Source organism: Cornus florida, unplaced genomic scaffold (genome assembly GCF_030987335.1).
Source record: "Cornus florida cultivar Cherokee Brave unplaced genomic scaffold, ASM3098733v1 CherokeeBrave_3.0.0_Hap2_Chr02, whole genome shotgun sequence".
NCBI classification, from domain to species: Eukaryota; Viridiplantae; Streptophyta; class Magnoliopsida; order Cornales; family Cornaceae; genus Cornus; species Cornus florida.
Window position 1 is genome coordinate 39924917 of NW_026775572.1, and position 22166 is coordinate 39947082.

Below are 22166 nucleotides of genomic sequence, written 5' to 3' on the forward strand. Positions count from 1 at the left end.
CTGTATTTCTCTCCATCCAGATTTTCCAAACAGTGCAAGCTAAGACAGATTTGAGAATTCTGGATTTGACAGAATTCACTCTGGTTAAGTTCAAGAACCAGTTTATAAGTTGATCCATAGAATAGAAGCAAGGACCGGCCAAGTTCAGAACATCGGAAATGTATCTCCAGATAGCAACAGCTAAGTCACAACTATAAAACAAGTGATCATATATATAGCAGCAGTAAAGGCACACAGAGGTTAAGAATAAGCTTCAGTTCCTCAGATGAACCGAAGATATATTTCTATTTTTGGAACAAGTGATAAAGAGTTGCTATTCTACATCTGCAACTTCTCCAATAAACAACAGCCCTTGATTTCTTTTCCTTTCTGACCCTACAAACCTCCCACACTGCTTGGAGAGAATATGAATCATGATTCCATACAATTTGATCATCATCTCTAGATGACTGAAACCTTCTAATATATTCAGCAACTTGGGAAGGAAAATAATCAGGAATAAGCCAATGGCCATTCTGAACAATAGACAGCATAGTAAGCCTTATATCCATGCCTCCAAAAATAGATGCATCGAACCTCTGAATTAGAGAGCTTGCCTCACACCATAGGAGTTGAAGTAACTCAAAAGTAGCACCATTTCCCAGTTTAAAAGAGAAGTTGGATATCAAAAAGTCCCTCATCAATTTATATATATACATATATACATCGTTCTCCATCGGTAACTTGTATCAATGATCCCTGCAGGGAAGGAAAAGAATGCATTTATAGAACGATATTGGATTCACATAGATAATTCAGTAAGAAGGGAGTGTCTGTTGACAACTTCCAAAATATTTTACTATTTTCTTTTCAGTTTCCTTTTAGATACACAAGAAACTCTATATTTTTTAAGGATTTAAGATTTTAACTTCAAAACAAGTACTAACCTGAAACAGTCCCAGCACCCAATGAAGGTGATCGGTAAAAAGCAGCAATATCTGGTTTATATCTTTGTTGCATTCCCTTCATGCTTCATTCTAAATGAATTTTCTGAGGATCACCCCATTGACTCAATTTTGTCAACTAAAAATTTTCTTGCCCCAAACTCATAGTCTCTGCAAAATGGGAAAAAGATAAGCTTTTTTGTTGTGCTTGAACATGATAATACTATCAAAAAAAATTCCAAGAAATGAAGTTCACAACGGATTGCTTTGGATTCAAGGTTCAATAGTGACCATGGCATAAAGATTAGAAGCGGGAAATAGATAAATCAGTCAAAACATCACTAGAGCAGAGCAAGAATCAATCCCAAGAAATTCAATTGCTCCAGGTCAACAACAATGGGCCTGAAGTATCTAGCTTGATACCCCCAACACCCCAGCCCCACCCCCCCCCCCGGGGCGGCGGTGAAGGGTCACACGATGAAGATCAGCAATAAAAAACATACTGATTTTACCACAGCTAGACAGCCTAGACTTTGAAGTGTCCTCAAAATTGAAGTGACCTGGCTTACTAGACCATCAAAGAAATGGGAAGCATCCCATGTCTGGAAATAAACACATATAACTGATAGAAACCCCTCAAAAGATCAAAGAAACAGTGGCACTAAAATTGACAACAGCAGTGCTTTTCATCAACATGCATTGAATTTGCTCTGCAAAAAGGTAAGGCTCTAGTTTCGGTGCAGATATACTTGATGTTCTTAATAAGAACCATAAACGGGAAGGTGATATCATTATAGGATAACGGTCAAAATCTGTGAGCAGGAACTCTATTTTCCAAAAAAATCCAATCTGGTCCCAAAAGTGACTTTCAATATGTGGTTCATAATCTATTAGATCGGTAAGCTTCTATGTGAAACTTATAAAATTGTGGTTAAAGTAAGAATGAAAAAAGATTAAGAAAATAAATATGGAAAAGAAAGATAAAGATAATGAGAAGTTCTTCCTTTTCTTTTCTTACCAACAATATCACCGGTTACTTGCAGAATACCACTGCTAAGAAGGACATCCAGAAGTTTCCTGGATCCCCCTCATGAAAACATCTTCATTGGGACAGATCAGGGTGACGTTTCTAATCAGTCAATTGGTGAGAATGTGGCGGAAGTTACTCACCGGGGCGACGTCTCACTAACCCTGCTAGGCGGACCCATGGATTATTCCATAGTGCAAGCCCTCTTTAAACATATCGAGAGGAGTATATAATGTTCCGAGAAAGAGCACAGCAAGAGGGAGAGGTGCATGCAGTCTAGCATTGCACCAATGGAAAAACACGCGGAATAAGTCCATCTTCAGGACGGCCCGCTGCCTCTAAGTCCTTCATTGTCGGTATTTTCTCTGGCTTTCACCCACCTAAAGACCTCAGAAGTCCTACTGTCCATTGATCATCTATTTGTGAGACAACTTCCATTCCAACACCAAATTAAAAATCTACACCACATCCAGCAGATGCATTGTTTACATAATATTGTTCCTTTCATCCTCTGGGAGACCCAGGTATGTGGGAACCAACGGCAGCCCAACAACAGCTGCATCAAAATAAACGGGCAGTTAGAAAGAAACAATTTAATACATTATCACATAGAAAAGTTGACTCAGTTGCAGCTAGCTTCTAGAGTTTAGATTGAAGCAGCCATATGGGAAGGGACTCAGTTTGTGCCAATGTGTCAAGCAGGTTGTTGCTCCCAGCATCTACAGTAAGTCTCCAAATAAGTAGTATAAAGCAGCAGAAATTGTTTTTGTTTGGGATTTGACATATTACAAAGGGAAGAAGAGCACTATTGTGCCTGATGATATATTGTCAGCAACTATGAGACCTAGAGCAGAGGGCCTGGGTCACTAATAAAGGATGAGAAGGCCATCTGGATGAACAGACCTTGAGTTAGAGAAATGTAGTGTAATAATTGATTCAGAATTGAATGTTTCAATGTTATTAGGATTTTAACAGAATTATCTTTTTGAGAAGCTTCGTTCTTCCTAAAGCATTAATAGAAGCTCAAACTTCACTTCATTCAACAATAATAGTAATAGAAGCCCAGATTTCAATTCTAACAATAACAATAAAAAGGAAGGTATATAATGTTCAAGGGACTATAAGCTGATCTATAGTCCAACTAAATAATAGAAAAAATTTCTTTCACCAAATTCTCTTCTAATGGAGTATTTGTGCAAGAAATGCATACCCTTCATGAAGTGGGGAGAGAAGCTCTTTAAGGTGGACGTGTAGAAAGCTTACATTGATGTACTAAAAGAACCTCAGATTTTGTTGTTGAGAAGAAAATGTCTTGATCAAACTTGGAGGTAATGGGTTGAAGCGTGTATCTCTATTTCTTATACTACTCCTATTGACAGTGCCCCAAGAGGCATAAGACAGGTGAATCCTCCTCCCCACTTCTTATTTACTTTAGCCATAATCATTAAATTTTTCAACGCTCAAAGTTCAATTGTATTGGAAGGTTTCCTAGTGATCAGAAAAAGAAATTAGGTTGTTTATTTCCAATATGCATATAGTACCATCCTCTATTCAGTTGCATGCCTAAAAAGTAGAGCAACCTCAAATTAGCTTTCTAGTTTCAAGCTGATTTCAAGTAAGATGAATTTCCAATACGCATATAGTACCATCCTCTATTCAGTTGCATGCTTCTTATAGTTAATGAACTCACCACAGTTGATTCCTTTGTTGAAAACAACTCCTGGTCCTTTTCACTCTCTATCATGAACTCAATCCCAGGATTAGCCTTGATGCCTCCACCTTGTATATCCAGAGATGATATGAAGATATGCACTGCATCATCAACAGGTCTCTACAGCCTCAAGCAGACAACAGCTCACCTTATGGGTCATCATTCTCCGGATGGTTTACTGGCTAACGGCTTCCTAACTTCTTGGGCCTTCTTATACAAATTTCCTCCAAACGTAACTTGTACTATGGACATATCTCTTTCCCATCAATTAAGTCTTGATACCGAGTATGAGCCTTGATAATATAGGCCGGAAGATTTTGCATCTCTTCTAGATGGTGTTACTAGCCAAGGCTTCCTGAATTCTTGGGCGTTCTTTATATGAAGTTTCCTCCAAATATAACTCATAATATGGACCTTTTTCTTTCCATCAATAAAGTTTCATTTTTTAACAGGAAAAAAGGGGGAATTTTTTTTTAAAAAAAAAGACCGTAATAAACAATCAGGGTTACAACATGTATTTGAGTCTAAGGCACCACATCATGCAAATGATGCAGCAGGTTAGGTCAATACCTAATCCTCCCCTCCAAAAAAATAAAATAAATATATACATATATATAATAAAAATAATAAAAACATCGATGTCTTTGAAAAAAACTCTTAGAATACCATTGTTAACCATGCCACCATTCATACAGGGCATTTATAGATGTGTGCACTTGTGTTTGCAGAGATAAACAACCTATGCACTTGCCAGCTGGCCCGGCTGGTAGTTCTTCAGTCCATTAAATGGGTTGCATGGAATATCTTTAAAGAAAAAAAGAAAAAAGGATGAGATTCTAAAAGTTACCTGGAATGCCATTTTTCTGTCTCAATCATTAAATTGATATTTCCACTGGTGATAGATCACTATCTCATGGATTATTCAGGAAATAAGCCACACTTGATCATCGCAGCAAGTAGTTCATATACTGAATTGTGATCACCACCTTCATTGAAAGCATTGAGCGTCACTGAACAAATTTCACGATCAAGGGAGATGCCAGTTGATAACATCAAATGAAGAAACTTTTTTGCTTCATTTATCAAACATCTTCTGCACAATCTATTAATCACAGCACTATAATCTCTAATTGTGATATCAAACCCATTCTCCACCATTTGACGGAAGAGAACCATTGCCTTGTCTACATCACCCTTAACACAATGTGCTTTGATTAGTGTAGTATATGCAACTTTTGTCAATCTGATATTTTGGTCCTGAAGAGAGGAGAATAGTCTATCAGCATCTTTCAGGAATCCATATACACAAAGACCATTGATGAGCACATTATATGTAACAGGACTAGGCTGAAGATTATGCAGTAACATTTCATTGTGTAACTGAAAAGCTTTCTTCAAGTCCCGAGCTTTGCAAAAACATTGGATGACAGTGTTGTATGTTATTTCATCTGGGGATATACCCTTAGCATACATATGCTCGAGTAATTGGACAGATTCTTGCAGCTTCTGTTGTTTACATAGTCCTTTTATAACCACTGTGTAGGTTACATGAGTTGGTTCAACAGCTCTTGATTCCATCTCCCGAAGCAATTCAAACATGGCGTGTATATTCCCCTCCTCACAGAATGCGTTCATAAGAGTGGTGTAAGTTACAGCACTTGGGACCAATCCGTGTGCCTCGATGGTATCCAACCACCTTCTAGCCTCCACTAGTTTCCTTGATTTACAGAACCCATAAATAAGAGAATTGAAAGTGATTACACTTGGACTAATCTCTTTTTCAATTATTTGTTTGTATAACTTAACAGCTGCTTCAATATTACCAAGTTTTGCATACCTATAAATCATAATATTATACAAAACAATATCCTTAATCAAATCAATCTCTGTTAAAGTATCAAAAAACATTTTTGCCTCGGATATTGTCCCTTTCTCACACAGACCCAATAGAATAGAACAGTGTGCATAAGCATTTGGGAGGATTCTCTTAGAGAACATTTCCTTATATAGTTCAATAGCCCTTTGTACATCTCCTTGCTTACAAAGACCGTGAATGAGGATAGAATATGTAGCAAGATCTGGTTTTAAACCAATATTTTCTATTTTACAGAGCAAACTTAATGCTTCATTAACCAGCCCCCTCTTACACAAACTACTAAGCAAAACACTGTATGAAATACTATTCAAGTTAAGCCCCCGAGAAAGCATCTCCTCTTGCAACTTAAAGCCTTCCTCAATGTTGCCTGTCTGGCAATGCCCACAGATCAGTATTGTATATGTTACAATATCAGGATTTAACCCTCTACGCAGCATTTCGTGCAGTATCTTCCACGCCCCACTCATCATACCAAGTACACGAAACCCTTTTGCTAGAATGTTAAAAGTAACTACATCAGGCACTACTCCGTGCTCCTCCATGTCACTGGTAAACTCTAATGCTTCTTCCATAGAACCCGCTATACACAACGCATGAATAAGAATATTGTAACTGTACACATCTGGAAGTAGTCCATGTTTAAACATCATACAAAAAAAGGATTTTGCAACATCTACAAAACCCATTTTACAGAACCCTGACATGAGAGTATTGAATGAAACAACACAAGGCTTGGACTCTTTCCCTTCAGTCTCACACAAAAATGCTACAGCTTCTTGTATCAAGGATTGTTTGCATAGACCATTTATAAGAATGGAATTAGTGTATTCACTCTGAGGAATCCCATTCACTTTGATTGCATTGTATACGTCCCACATTATATCAGTGTGTCTCAAGTTGTACAACAAACTGTTGTAGGTTTGTATTGAAGCTCGGAGATTCAAATCCTTCATTTTGGCAAGAACAAAGAGGGCATCATGAACCATGTCCAATCTGGAATAAGAAAAGGCCAACATATCCCACACCACACCATTTGAATCCCAGTCCCTGAAGCTAATCCAAAGCAGCTCACAAAGTGAAGGCGCGGAACCAGTGCCTAACAGAAATCACAAAAAATCTATAGAAGGAAAACTAAGAAACATAAAAACACCCAAAGCTCTTTTTCTTTTCGTCAACGTCGAGCTCTTTGCAACTGATATTATCGGTAGCACACAGGCCTGAAACATTTTCTAGAGCAATGATATGCACTTATCCATTTGACTTGAAAATTTCAGTTTTTATTGTTTCAAAGAAGAATGGCAGACCGGGAAAATGTAGGTAAAAGATAAATAATTAAAATATTGGTTCTTAATTATCAAAAAAAAATTAAAAATTGGTTCTTGAATCTTTGGCTAAACCAAGAAAAATATTAATAAATCATTATTTGTTGAGTTGATTGAATATACCGAACATAATTTTCATATACATACAAAAACAAATTTATATACTTTTATATATGTCACATTGATAATATATGCATACACCCAAAACACACACACACTACTTCTGTGTTTATATGAATCTATGTAATGTTAAAAATACCTTCTTGTTGCAGCATTTGCTCTAGGGCAGAACGCAACTCCTTGCACCGCCTTCTTCCCGCCAAAACATGAGCAATAAGCAAATGAGAAACCCTAGAATGTCGAAACCCATACTCACTTTTCAACCGATCAAAGAACAAAACCGCCGAGTCAGGGCTCTCGATTCTGAGAACGTCGACAATTTGATCAACCTGAGGCTGATTCAACGACTGAACTAGGGTTCTAAACCACTGACCCTCAAGGAATTTCACGGGACCAAAGGTCTTCACGCCTGTGATGATTTCACAAACAATGTCCACAGGGTTAGAAAGAGAGTCGATTGTGGTAGGCTCGTCGTCGACGGCGAACTTTGCGGCGGAGGCAGAGGGCTCAGAGAAGATGAAGGAGGTGAGAGGACTGAGGGTAAGGAATTTTACTGGGGAACGGAGGGATCGACATTGACGGACATGACTGAGCATGAGAGAGCTTCTAGGTTTTCTTCAGATAGCCATTGTGTTCCCACCAATTATATATATGTATATACACAGAGAGAGGGTTTAGGGTTTTAGAGATATGAAATGTAGGTTTTTTCAGAGTACTATTTGTTTACCAGCAATTTTGAGAAGAGAGATTACTGGGGGCACAGAGGTAATGCAATTAAGTACTTCGAAACGCCATCGTATTGCTTTAGCAGGCTGGTCAACTCTGTGGACCTGGACTTGGACCTGGTCCAGGAGTCTATCACGTAACCTAGAAATAGTTCATTGACAAGGCAACAACTAAGAGGGCCAGAGTTCGAACCTCTTGCAATCATTTCAAAGTATTTTTTTGATAATTGTCTAATGCATGCGAGACGAATAGGTTGCATACAATTAAATACTACGATGCGTTATAGTGTATTATAAGAGGCTCGATAACTGCCTGACAATAATCAATAATAAATAAAAATAAAAGTTAAATATAAAAAATTCCTGAACTATTAAAATTTTGTAATTAATTCCCTGAACTTAAAAAAAAAAAAAAAAATCCTGAACTATGATTTTAGTATAATTTACCTCACCAGCACAGATTCCGATACTGGAAAAAGTAAAAAACCTTGTTACCTTTATAATAAAACTAACAGAGTTTTAAACTGTATGCACTTATGTTGTTGACTTGGAATGTAAAATTTCAAGGACCAGTAAAATAGAGACAAGTGGACAACGCATAGATGACTGTATTTCATTGTTTCAAGTTGACCCGTTTTAGAGAGAGAGAGAGAAGCGAAAGAGGGTGCAGGTAACAGGGAGGAAGGTGAAGAAGCGCTTGAAACATCTGGATTTCTTATTCGGTTGAGTGTGGCGATTCAGCTGGATCGGCCGGCATTTGAGGAACTGCACTTCGGCGGAGATGGAATGGGCCGGCGGTGAAGTGGCGGCAACGGCGGTGGGGAAAAAATGCAGCGGTGAGCTCGGCAGGCTAGTTAGGCAGTGGCTCGGCCGTGGATGACTCGGCGGCGGCTTAGATGAAGCGACGGCAGCGGGGATGAGCTCGAATGGTGGAGAGGACCGGCGAGCAAAGTAGGCTGAACGGTGATGGGCTGGAATTGGGTTTTGCACGTATTAAGATAAACATACCGAGGATCAGATTCCAAGGCGATGTGAAACGCTTGATTGATTGCAGAGAAGAGGTTCATTTGCGAGTTTGATTTGGGGATTCAATCTTGGGATTTGAGAAATTAGGGTTCTAAAGAATTGAGGTGTTGTAGCTTACAAATTTGATGATATATATTTGTGAGTGTATATATATATATATATATATTTCAATGCAAACTCACAAAACACAACATAGTAACAAAACCAAATAGAGAGAAGGGAAATTCTTTTCATTTATCAGAAGCACAACATAAATACGTGTGTGTGTGTGTATATCAATACAAAGCATCGACCAACACATAGCACAGACTAACCCAAATTGAGAGGGGATCATTTTGGCAAGTTGTTGTTTTTGTTGTTGTTGTTGTTTTTTTTTTTTTTTTTTTTTTTTTTTAATTTATCAGAAAGCGAGTACATATATATGTGTATAATGTGTGTGTGTGTGTGTGTATCAACACAATATATGGCAAGTTGATTCTTATCCAATGAAGATATCTGCATGTTGATTTGGAAAGTGATTTCCATTCTGTGGTTCATTTTAAGACTGCTGATCCTATATCTATGGTGATTGTTGAAGACATCCAGTTTTTGCTTCAGAAGAACTTGGGATTTCAAGTGGTTTGTGTCACTGTCCTAGGCTGTGCAACAGAGTGATGTAATAGGTAAATGCTCTCTTAGTAAGAGGGTGGGAGATCTGCGCGTAGATATGGCCTACATAGCTTCTGAATTTCAAGAGGATTTTCCCTTTTCTGATTCATGCACAACATACCCAAATAGAGAGGGGTTGGCAATTTTTAAAAAAAAAAATTCAAAAAAGCAGGCTTTGTGAAGAAGATGAACAATGTGTGTATATGTGAGTGTATATAGACAAAAGAGTATAAGGGTCTGTTTGGGTGCAAGTTATTTAACGAGGGGTTTGGTGTTATGGTTATAATTATGGGCAATAAAGTCTTTTTATGGTCTTATGGGTATTGTTACAGGGCTAAATCACACCACAAAATTTTGCCTCTGTAATGGCACTTGGGGCCACCAAATCTCAACCAACACACAACACAATACACACAATACTGAAATATAAAGAAGGCACACACAGTTTACAGGGACAAGCCCCAACCTTTGCTCATATTAAACATATTACAAAGGAACATGAGTTCGTACAAAGAACCAAGACTCACACCCTCCTATTGTTCCCTCTACAAAGCCCGCCTTAGCATTATATAGGCCACTCTCAAAACCGCCCATAACTGCCCACTAAGATGATGGATGACACCCCCATCCACCTAGGGTCGTGCTGGCACCCTTTAAGTATGCCAGCACTACAATGCAATTGACAAACCCAACTGCTAGATTGTTGTTGGCATGTTCTGCTCATGCCACATATCCCACAAGAAGTTGCACTCTGCATAGTGGAAGAAACCACCTCCAACCGCTTGCTAGTTGTCATCTCAGATTTGTGCCACCTGCATGGGAAGTTAATCAGCACACCCCCACTTCCCATAATGAGTGGGGAAATGTTAGTAACTTCCCCCAACCAACTGAGCCCACTTAGCCCACTTAGCCATCTCTTGTAACCGCAAGCCATGACTTGTGTGGTCCATGTTTTAGTAACATCTGAGCCAACCTTGTGAACCTAGCCCTTGCCAAGTCCACCATTCTGCACCCACATGTCTCTGAGTGCACGGCGTGCCATGCCATGCACGCCCGTGTGCACGCCCGAGTGCACACCCGAGTGCACGTCGGTGCGCACGTTAATGCCAAGCCATGCACGCTCGTGTGCAAGCCCATAAGCGTGCTGCTGCACGCCGGTGCGTACACTGGTGCCCATCCATATGCGCCGTACTTGAACCCTCGTGTGCCCATGGCTACATGCTTGCGCGCACGCAGGGCTGAACGCCTGTGCGCACGGGTGCACACTTGTTTGCCCATCATTAGTTTAGATGATCCCCTCTTATGCAACCATCTTGGAGTGGTGCAACACGTGCCCATGCACGTTGGCTAAGCCCTCTAAGTAAGCCATGCCATAGCCCAACTGATGTGCTCAACAGACCCCCCTAGTATAGTCTTAAGGAAAATCAGCACTCTGACAGGAGTAAACATCACCCATGCTTGAGGAGTCATAAAGGCTTTTCAGACCCTTCCCGACATCCAAATCAAGTGCCGTCTGCGCCAACCAGCTTCTATGGACTCAATGTATCTCCCATAAAGATCCCGAGCCAAAACTACAAAGTTTACCTTTTTGTCATATTTACAAAAATGCCACTGGGCACCCCCAGTGCACGCTGAGCATCCTTCTAAGCATCTTGTGTGCACGCTGAGCATCCTATGCACATCCTTCTAAGCATCTTGTGTGCACGCTGAGCATCCTATGCATGCTGATAACCCACTGAGCATCTTCATGGCTGTCTAACCAAAGCCAAAGTATTCACAAGACATGGCATGGCCTTGAAATGCCCATGTCTTCCCTTGGACAACCGTCAAGGGGCTAACAAACCACCCTCACCAAAAGAAGTCGACGCCCTCGGCGACTTGTCCAAGTACTCCCTTACCTATTTCTCAAACTGCCACAATGTCACATCCCTTTTCCCAACTCGTCTCCGCTTCACTACATCCCTTCCACTGCACCAAGTAATCAGTTCTGCGATTTTTCTTACTCTGACTTTGGGTCCGGTGAGACAAAATCTTCTCCACCTCCTTGTTAAACTGCAATCGAATAATAGGTGGGGCTCTCTTAGCCTGCTGTCTTGATGTATCTACAGTGTCATCATGAAAAGGCTTGAGGAAACTCACATGAAAAGTAGGATGGACCTTCAGCCTCTCAGGTAATTGCAATCTGTAAGCAACATTTTTCACTTTTTTCACAACTTCAAATGGACCATCATACTTCTGAATCAGCCCTCTGTGAACAGTCTTGCTGCTTATCTTCTTCCAAATCTGTGGAGTCAACTTCAACAGAACCTTGTCTCCCACTTGGACCTCTAATGGCTTTCTCCATTTATCTGCATACTTTTTCATCCTTCTCGCAGCCTTGGCAAGGCTGTCCTATGCCTCCTCCACCATCTCTTGCATGGAACGGGCATATCGGTATACTGCAGGGCATCTTTCACCAGTCCTCTGCACTGCCACCTCCTGTGGTGTGCGAGGTTGTTGCCCTGTTGCCAACTCAAAGGGACTCATTCCTGTTACTAAAGACCTATGCAAATTATAAGAAAATTGTGCAGTGTCTAGCAACTCCCGCCAATTTTCCTAACTTACAGTGACATAGTGCCTCAGATATTCTTCCAATAACTGGTTCATCCTTTCAGTCTGTCCGTCAGTCTGAGGATGGTTTGCTGTGGAGAACTTCAGTTCAGAACCCATCAAGCCAAATAGCACTGTCCAGAACGTTCCCGTAAATCTAGTGTCACGATCACTGACAATATCCTCGGGCAAGCCAAAATATTTCACCATAAACTTATGAAATAAACCAGCAGCAACTTCCGCTGGGCATGCATGTGGCACAGCAATGAAAATTGCATACTTAGAGAATCTATCTACTACAACAAAAATAGATCTCATACCTTTCACCTTAGGAAAACCAGAAATAAAGTCCATTGAAACTGACTGCCATGGACGCTCTGGTATAGGCAAGGGTTGCAGTAGCTCTGCCTCCTTCTTCCTCTCATGCTTGTCTTTCTGACAGACCAAGCAAGTCTTGACATATAACTCTATGTCATCCTCCATATTGGGCCAATAATATGATTTAGATATCAACACCAGCATTCTATCCACCCCTGGATGTCCAGCCCACTGAGGATTATGCATTTCCCGTATTAATTCTCGTCTCAAACCTCTAACAGGAACATATAATCTACTTCCACTGGCATAGAGTAGATCATCTTCAATCCAGTACTTCCTGACTTCACCATCAGTAACCTGTTGCTTAAGTATCTGATAGGCATTGTCAGACTGGGATTGCTCTCTGATTCTGTCAAGGAAATCAGTATACATCGTTGTCAACGACGCCACATACTCCCGCACTTCTTTCCTACTCAAGGCATCAGCAACCTGATTCTGCTTTCCAGGTCTGTGAACCCACGCAAAGTTGGACTCCCCCAAAAACTCCTGCCAACGAGCTTGCTTTGGAGTAAGCTTTTTCTGTGTCTTGAAGTAGGTATTGGCCACATTATCAGTCACCACTGTAAACTTGATACCCAACAAATAGTGTTTCCATGCGTCAAGACAATGTATTACTGTAGTCATCTCTTTTTCATGAGTTGTATACCTCTGCTCAGCATCCTTAAGCTTCCTGCTTTCAAAGGCACATGGGTGTCCTTCTTGGACTAGGACCCCACCAATTGCTCTGTCAAAGGCATCAGTATGCACTTCAAATGGCAAACCAAAGTCAGGCAGTCTCAAGACCGGTTCTGTAGATACTGCCTGCTTAAGCATCTCAAAAGCTTTCTGGCACTCCTCAGACCAAACCCACTGTTTGTCCTTCTTCAGCAAGTCCATTAAAGGACTGACCTTCTTGGAATACCCCCTTATAAACTTTCTGTAGTAGTTTGCCAATCCTAGAAAGGATCTCAACTCTGTAACTTTAGTTGGTGCAGACCAATCAAGGATGGCTTTCACCTTTCTCTCATCCATTCTAACATGGCCCTTACTGATCCAATGCCCTAAAAACAGCACTTCTTGGCGATAAAACTCACATTTCTCCTTTTTGACATATAACTGAAACTCCTTCAATTTTGAGAAAACCAATCTCAAGTGTTTTAAGTGATCTTTCAATGACTCACTATAGACTACAATGTCATCCAAATAAACAACAATAAAACGATTGATGTAGTCATAAAACACATTATTCATTAAGTTGCAGAAGGTTGTCGGGGCATTAGTTAGCCCAAATGGCATTACAAGAAATTCATAAGACCCATAACGAGTTACACATGCAGTTTTGGTTCATTTCCTTCTGCTATACGCAACTGCCAGTAGCCTACACGTAAATCCAGCTTAGTAAAGTAGGATGCGCTTGAATACCTGTCAAATAAATCTGCGGCATTGGGCACTGGGTACTTGTTCTTCACAGTCACCTTATTCAGAGCCCTATAGTTCACACACATCCGCATTGAGCCATCCTGCTTCTTCTGGAACAACACTGGCCCGCCATACGGTGCCTTAGATGGTTGAATATAGCCAGACTCTAGCAACTCATCCAATTGTCTACGCAGTTCAGCCAGTTTTGAAAGCGCCATCCGGTATGGGGCCTGAGTAGGAGCCCTAGCACCTGGCTCTAACTCTATCTCGTGATCAATAACACGTCGAGGGGGCAATTGCTTGGGCAGTTCTGGTGGAATCACTTCTGCAAATTCCTCTAGAATCTCAGCAACAGAATCCAAAACTTTAACAAACTGGTCCGGTTTGATTTTTATCATAGCTGCAAGAAATGTAGAGTCTCCCCTCTTCAAACCTGTTTTCACTTGCAGTGCAGAGATTATTTTGATGCAGCCATATTTACAATCTTCCTTCTTTTGGTGCCCATAAAGAGCCACTGATGGAATAAAACATGGACAATCCCTGTCCCAAATAAAAACTCCTCCCAAATATGGCACAACTACCATTCTGGCTTTCGTAAGGAATTCAATTCCAAGAATTAGATCAAAATCATCTAAGGGTACAGCCATAAGACTAACTACGCCCTCCCAACAACCAACTTTCATAGAAGTGGTGGCCATGCCTAAGACAGGTTTGGCTTCAGAATTCACAGCTTTCATCTTATTAACATGTGGAATTAACTTTAAATTAAAGTTACTTACTTCCCTCTGCGCAATGAAGTTATGAGTGGCCCCCGTGTCCACCATTGCCAAAACTTCCTTGCCGTTCAGCGTCACCTGAATGAACATGAGCCCTTTCAACTCCATGGACTGTTCTTCAGTAAAAGCATTCAGCATTTGTAGAGGATTGACTCGTGTTGGACCACATTCCAAGTCTGAGTCTCCTTTTGAATCAGCGATAATAGCACTCAGCTTCTCCCTCTTGGGACAGTCCCTAACACAATGGGGACCATTGCAGATGAAACAACCGGAGTTGGGCTTAGTCCCACTGCTACTCCCTTTGTTATTGTAATCTGCCTTGGCCTTCACAAAGCCACTACTTTTATCCTTCTTTTAATTTTTGTCCTTGAACCTGAAGGACTGGCCTTTGTCTTTCTTCCCCTCCTTGGACTTCTTCTTGTCTTGTGTACTAGACCCAGTTATCTTGAAATCTATAAGACAATCTGCCGCTGTCATGGCAGTATGAAGGTCCCTCACACCTTGCCTACGGAGTTCTGCCTGAGCCCATGGTTGCAATCCGGACATGAAATTGAACAGCTTGTCCTCCTCTGACATATTTCGAATGTCCAGCATCAAGGAACTAAAGTCCTTCACATAGTCACGAATGGTGCCTGTGTGCTTCAATTTCTTCAGAGATTCCCTTGCAATCCATGCAGTGTTCTGAGGCAAGAACTGGTTCTTCAATTCCTTCTTAAGGGTCTCCCAAACTTCAAATTGAGGCCTACCCGCAGAAGCATCGTCCTCTGTTCGTGTGCGCCACCATAGTTTTGCATCACCAGACAAATACATGCTTGTAATGGTCACCTTCTGGCTATCGGGGATCCGAGCAGCCTTGAAATACTGCTCCATGTCCCATAGGAAATTCTCCAACTCTTTGGCATTTCGGGTACCACTGAAAGACTTGGGATCCGGCACCTTGATCTTCTGTGAAAGAGGATCACCACCGCCTCTGGAACTCCCATGAATGGCCCTTTTCACCAAGGACACTTCATCTTCAAGGTCTTTCAGGTTCTTCTTGAAGACGTCAGTCAATGACTCAACATCTTCAGAGATACGGGTCAATTGCTCTTTAGTGCCCTGCATGAAGTCACCAAACCCATCAGGATCAGTCTTCAAGATCTCCACTTCAGAAGCCAAGTTTTCGATTTGAACAATAAGGCTCTCTGCCCCATCTTGTACCTCTGTTTCTGTAGGAAAACCCACAAACTCTTCCAAATGGGAAACTCTCTCACTAGTATTGCCTCCAGACATCGTAGAACGGGGCTCTGATACCAATTGTTACAGGGCTAAATCACACCACAAATTTTTGCCTCTGTAATGGCACTTGGAGCCACCAAATCTCAACCAACACACAACACAATACACACAATACTGAAATGTAAAGAAGGCACACACAATTTACAGGGACAATCCCCAACCTTTGCTCATATTAAACATATTACAAAGGAACATGAGTTCGTACAAGGAACCAAGGCTCACACCCTCCTATTGTTCCCTCTACAAAGCCTGCCTTAGCATTATATAGGCCACTCTCAAAACCGCCCATAACTGCCCACTAAGATGATGGATGACACCCCTATCCACCTAGGGTCGTGCTGGCACCCTCTAAGTATGCCAGCACTACAATGCAGTTGACAAATCCAATTGCTAGACTGTTGTTGGCATGTTCTGCTCATGCCACATATCCCACAAGAAGTTGCACTCTGCATAGTGGAAGAAACCACCTCCAACCGCTTGCTAGTTGTCATCTCAGATTTGTGCCACCTGCATGGGAAGTTAATCAGCACACCCCCACTTCCCATAATGAGTGGGGAAATGTTAGTAACTTCCCCCAACCAACTGAGCTCACTTAGCCCACTTAGCCATCTCTTGTAACCGCAAGCCATGACTTGTGTGGTCCATGTTTTAGTAACATTTGAGCCAACCTTGTGAACCTAGCCCTTGCCAAGTCCACCATTCTGAACCTACATGTCTCTGAGTGCACACCTGAGTGCACGTCGGTGCGCACGTTGATGCCAAGCCATGCATGCCCGTGTGCACGCCCATAAGCGCGCTGCTGCACGCCGGTGCGTACACTGGTGCCCATCCATGTGCGCCGTACTCGAACCCTCGTGTACCCATGGCTACACGCTCGCGCGTACGCAGGGCTGAACGCCTGTGCGCGCGGGTGCACACTTGTTTGCCCATCATTAGTTTAGATACTCCCCTCTTGTGCAACCATCTTGGAGTAGTGCAACACGTGCCCATGCATGTTGGTTAAGCCCTCTAAGCAAGTCATGCCATAGCCCAACTGATGTGCTCAACAGACCCCCCCTAGTATAGTCTTAAGGAAAATCAGCACTCTGACAGGAGTAAACATCACCCATGCTTGAGAAGTCATAAAGGCCTTTCAGACCCTTCTCGACATCCAAATCAAGTGTCGTCTGCGCCAACCAGCTTCTATGGACTCAAGGTACCTCCCATAAAGATCCCGAGCCAAAACTCCAAAGTTTACCTTTTCGTCATATTTACGAAAATGCCACTGAGCACCCCCAATGCACGCCGAGCATCCTTTTAAGCATCTTGTGTGCACGCTAAACATTCTCATGACTGTCTAACTAAAGCCAAAGTATTCCCAAGACATGGCATGTCCTTGAAATGCCCATGTCTTCCCTTGGACAACCGTCAAGGGGCTAACAGATATTATAGTCCTTTAGTTATATTTTGTATGTCACGGGACTGTGCATAATCAATTTATCAATTTCAAGAGGATTTTCCCATTTTTGATTCATGCACAACATACCCAAATAGAGAGGGGTTGGCAATTTTTTTAAAAAAAATTCAGAAAAGCAGGCCTTGTGAAGAAGATGAACAGTGTGTGTATATGTGAGTGTATATAGACAAAAAAGTATAAGGGTATGTTTGGGTGCAAGTTATTTAAAGAGGGGTTTGGTGTTATGGTTATAATTATGGGCAATAAAGTCTTTTATGGTCTTATGGGTATTATAGTCCTTTAGTTATATTTTGTATGTCACGGGACTGTGCATGATCAATTTATCGGTGAGATATTACCGGCCGATCGTCGGATGGGGCCATTTGTAATAAAATTGTATAATTTAGGGAGTTTTTTGCAATTTTTGTAGTTCAAGGGGTTTGTTGTTGATTGGCCAATAGTTCAGGGCTGTTTTGCATTTTACCCTAAAAACAATAATAATGATAATAACAAAAAAATAAAAATAAAGGAAACTACCAAAAATGAGGAAGATGTTTCCAGACTTGGTGAAAATGTTAAGGGCTGTTTGCTAAAATTGAAAACTCATTTTGCCTGTTTTTCTGTTGAGCTTTTGCCCTTTTTTGTACAGTTCTTTTCAATAAATGTACTTTTTACCGAAAAAGAAAAAATGAAATTTTTTTTTAACTACGTAAGAAGGGTTAGAAAAAATGAAAACTCATTATTGTCGATTTAGTAGCAATGGATATTTTAAATGTAATAAAATAATATTTGAGAATAAATTGTCAAGTCTAATTTAATTTCAAAATGATGTTCCCCTTAAGTGAGAAGTGAATTTGAGATATTAAAAATGAAAATTTTAAGAATTGCAACTAAATATGTAACATAAATTTTGTTTCCAGCAGTGAATAAATGTTATAAAAAAACTCCTTAGTCCTAGCTACTATGTTGTGTTTTTTTTTGGTACTTCCTTTCGACTGTCAAATCTTTAGTTAATGATGATTAATAACTTAGACAAGTTTGAGCTTGTTCAACTTAGAATTGATTGACACCCTTTTTAAATTTTTATGAATAAGATTAAAGCAGCACTTTCAATCTCGTTTATTAAACAAGTCAAGTCAACTACGAAAAAACGAATAAGTTATGATGAACTCAACCCGAATTCTAGCCAAACACAAATAATCGAGTCAAGCTCAAACAGGCCTCTACACACCTCAATTAGCCTCATTTCAATTCCAAATAAGTGTGTCTCCCTTGTGTTTTTGTTTGCCAGAAAAAACATAATAAAAAATAATTTTTTTTTTTTTTTTAAAAAAAAAAGCCCAAAATAATGAATAGAGAATGTAGTAATTTACTATGCTACATTTACATTGGACCTAATTTTAGGTACCATTGCCCCATCCTCAGCTTATATTTGTCTTCAACACTTTCACATTTGCAGTCAATGAATTCAAATTGTAGCAGCCCATGCAAATGGTAATAAATTATAAAGACAATGAAGAATTATATATATATATATATGGATAGGGTATCTCTTTCTGTGCTGGCAGGGGGTTTGTTTCAGTACTTTAGAGCACAGGAGTAGGACACAAGTATGAAATTGGACCCATTGAGGCAAACAATGCAACTAAAAAAATGGGAATCTTAAGAGTATTCCCTTAACATCACAAGCTAAAGAGTGACCAATTCTCTTCACCCCTAACCATAATAACATAACCTAGCAAAAACCAATATTAAAGTAACAGGGCTCAATCATTATTTCTAAAAATTTAGAGGAACAATAAATATTTTACTAATATCTTAAATATATAATTACCGATAATGTTGGCGAGCTTAATTATTGACATTATTTTTACACAAAGAGACTGCTTTCATAATTAGATGAACATTGTCGGGACAAATATTAAAATTAAACCATTACACCAATCAAATGACGATGAAAATCAAATAATTATTATTTGCTCAAATGGATGATAATAAATTCAAAAGTAGTATAACAAATATTATGGTGTCATGCTTAGGAATCATTCAAAATTAATCTATATAAAAAGAGAGAGGAGATATGAGCACCTCACCAACATTTGCCCTAATCTGCATAATCTAATTTGTTCAGAAGTAGAATGACAAATACAATGGGGTCATGCTAGACGTCATCCAAAATTAATCTATGTAAAGAGAGAGGAGAATATTTGCCTAAATCTACATAATCTAATTTCATTTAAATAACTCATTTGTTCTATTTGTCTAGTCAGATTCCTCTTCTTTTTAAAAATAAATTAATTAATAAAAAAAAAAAAAAAAAAAAAAAAAAACACCTGACCACATTTGTAAATATCAAATCCCCACCTAACCACTACAAGTCCATTAAACATTGTCATGCAACACATTAACAAACAACCTAGTTCTAATCTTTGTGTAATCTAAGCTTATGTGATGATTATTTTCTTCAATTGGGAATTTTGGTATTGGGGAAGTCTGATTCAAACATCTAGAAATTCCAAAGTATCCTTTTCAAGAAATAGTTTCAAATCCAATCTACTTCTCTATCCATTTTTGCTTAAAAACTAAGGAGCAAGTGGTGTTCTATATAATAAAATTCACATTCCACCAACCAAATTTCATGTCATTCCTTCTTTTGACATCCCATCATTTGAAAAAACCAACCTTTATAAATTCCTCTTTACACCTACCTAATTTAAGGCAAAGGATTCTCTTTTCCTCTCAAGCATGTCTAAAGAAAATGTCAGAAGACGTGCTCTGCAGAAGAACACAAGTCCTAGAGAAAAAGAGAAGCCTTACCACAACTTTTTCTCCAATCACCTGAAGAAAGTTTACCCAACTAGGCTCTTGAAAAGCAGCTCACCTCTGTCCCTGTCTTCGTTATCGCTGTCTTTGTCACAGAACTCAAATGATTCTTCTCTCACGGATTCTTCTTCTCCGCTGACTCAGAAGATCACATTGGCACTGCTCCGGATTGCTCCACCTGAGAGAAGAGAAGTCGCGGTGGCTAAGGATGTTGAACAGCACAATACATGTTCGAGTGGTGAAGACTTGAAGAGGTGCAACTGGATTACAAAGAATAGTGGTAAGCTATAGAACTCAAAAGCCTTTGAAACAATTCAGTATTTCTAGCATGTTAAAAGACTAGTACAAAATTTAACATGTCACATTGATGTCTGCAATATCATACTATACTCAACTTATAGTGCTCATATTTTTCTAGTTTGAGCTTGTGACTTATGACCAACTGTTCCAAGTGCCTCACCTACTTCAAATATCTGTTGTGAAATCTATTCCCTGCTTGGCAAGTGAGAAAAATATACAGAAAGGAAGAAAAGAAAATAGTAACCTAACCAAGATTCTCCTACTGCTTAGTGGTTAGGAGTCCAACAGCATGTTTTATTAAGAATGCCGAGTTTCATAATAATGGCACTGTAATACCAGTGGTTCAGCATATCAGAGTAAATCTAGAACTAAGAACGGAAACTCATGTCACTTCACATAGAGACATATTCATAATATATGCATGTTTGTAAGGAAAAATTTAATTCAATGAGAAAATAGAGATTGATTTAGAAATTTTTGCAGATAAAGTTTATGTACAATTCCATGATGAGTGCTGGGGAGTTCCAACCTATGATGACAAGTAAGTCATTTGTGGCTTTCAATTCAAGTTCATCGATTAATTACAGCGTGAGATATGAACTTTAACTCGCAAATCATCAAACAGCCAATTGTTTGAGTTGCTTGCCATGTCTGGTATGTTGATGGATTTCAATTGGACCGAGATTCTAAAAAGAAGAGAACCATTGAGGTATAGTTTTCTTTTTCTTTCAACCCTCAACTTCAATGAAGACTTCTAATATTCTGAGTAATACTATTTCCTTATGAATGCTATGTTATTACAACAAATGAGTAACACAGAGAAGCTTTTGCTGAATTTGATCTCAACGTTGTCGCCAAAATGGGGGAGAAAGAGATCACGGAAATAGCCTCCAACAAAGTGATAATGTTAGCAGAGAGCAGAGTTAGGTGCATAGTAGACAATGCAAAATGCATAGTGAAGGCAAGTTTTGAGTAATTAATTAGTCTTTGCAGTGTTTTACAATGAATTTTCACCAACATAGATTAAATTGGTCATTGTACTTTTATTTTTGACATAAATGTAGGTTATGAAGGAATTTGGATCTTTCAGTAACTATATATGGGGATATGTGAATTACAAACCGGCAATCAACAGATACAAATACCCAAAAAATGTTCCTCTAAGGACTCCAAGAGCAGAGGCTATCAGCAAGGATTTATTGAGGCGTGGATTCAGGTTCGTGGGGCCGGTGATTGTCAATTCATTCATGCAAGCTGCAGGAATGACAATCGATCATCTTGTAGATTGTTTTCGGTTTAATGAATGCGTAAATCTAGCAGAAAGACCTTGGAGACATGTCTAACCTAAACTTTATATTAACTTATTAAATTTTTTTCTGAAATTGTTGAAGCAACTGCTTTCAAATTGTGCTGACATTTTCATTTAAATTCTGCTTCAGTATGTATTATGTATGTGATAAAAAATGGATTGTTCGGCTCTTCATCAATTTATTTTTTAACGGATTTGTATTGTATTCCTATTTAAGGAGGTATATTGGAATCTCTCTCTCTCTCTCTCTCTCTCTCACACACACACACACACACACACACACATTTGTTTGACTGGAATTTTCATTGATTAGAAAATTTCAGTTTCTAGCCAGTGTCTTTCTCATCTTTGCATTTAACATAGCAGTGTCTACCCAATACTCTGAAAATGAGCATTTAAATTTTTTAAAGAACATTCACCACAAGAGGATTTTGCAGATGCCATCCAGTGGATGTCAAGTAACTAGCACCACTTTCTACATGGATGACCATTAAATAGAAAA

General features: G+C 39.6%; 2 protein-coding genes across 5 annotated transcripts; one reads left to right on the forward strand and one right to left on the reverse strand.

Annotated features, from left to right (window-relative positions):
- Positions 1-215: 215 nt before the first annotated feature.
- On the reverse strand, positions 216-7732 carry LOC132294749 (putative pentatricopeptide repeat-containing protein At1g13630). 4 transcript variants are annotated; one of them, XM_059792719.1, is made up of 5 exons: positions 7119-7732; positions 4509-6633; positions 2094-2506; positions 927-1094; positions 216-738 (listed from the first exon to the last, which is right to left on the reverse strand). In XM_059792719.1, the coding sequence occupies exons 1-2, from the start codon at positions 7573-7575 to the stop codon at positions 4580-4582; spliced, it is 2511 nt and encodes an 836-aa protein (XP_059648702.1). In that variant the 5' UTR covers positions 7576-7732; the 3' UTR covers positions 216-738; positions 927-1094; positions 2094-2506; positions 4509-4579. The 4 variants fall into 4 exon arrangements, 3 of the variants coding, with proteins under 3 accessions (XP_059648702.1, XP_059648701.1, XP_059648703.1); XM_059792718.1 differs by having other exon boundaries at positions 1942-2506; XR_009478195.1 differs by lacking the exons at positions 4509-6633; positions 7119-7732 and adding an exon at positions 3641-4502 and having other exon boundaries at positions 1942-2506.
- Positions 7733-19890: 12158 nt separating this feature from the next.
- On the forward strand, positions 19891-21873 carry LOC132294750 (uncharacterized). The gene is made up of 5 exons (XM_059792721.1): positions 19891-20335; positions 20839-20896; positions 20981-21064; positions 21175-21316; positions 21420-21873. The coding sequence occupies exons 1-5, from the start codon at positions 19978-19980 to the stop codon at positions 21696-21698; spliced, it is 921 nt and encodes a 306-aa protein (XP_059648704.1). The 5' UTR covers positions 19891-19977; the 3' UTR covers positions 21699-21873.
- Positions 21874-22166: the final 293 nt, after the last annotated feature.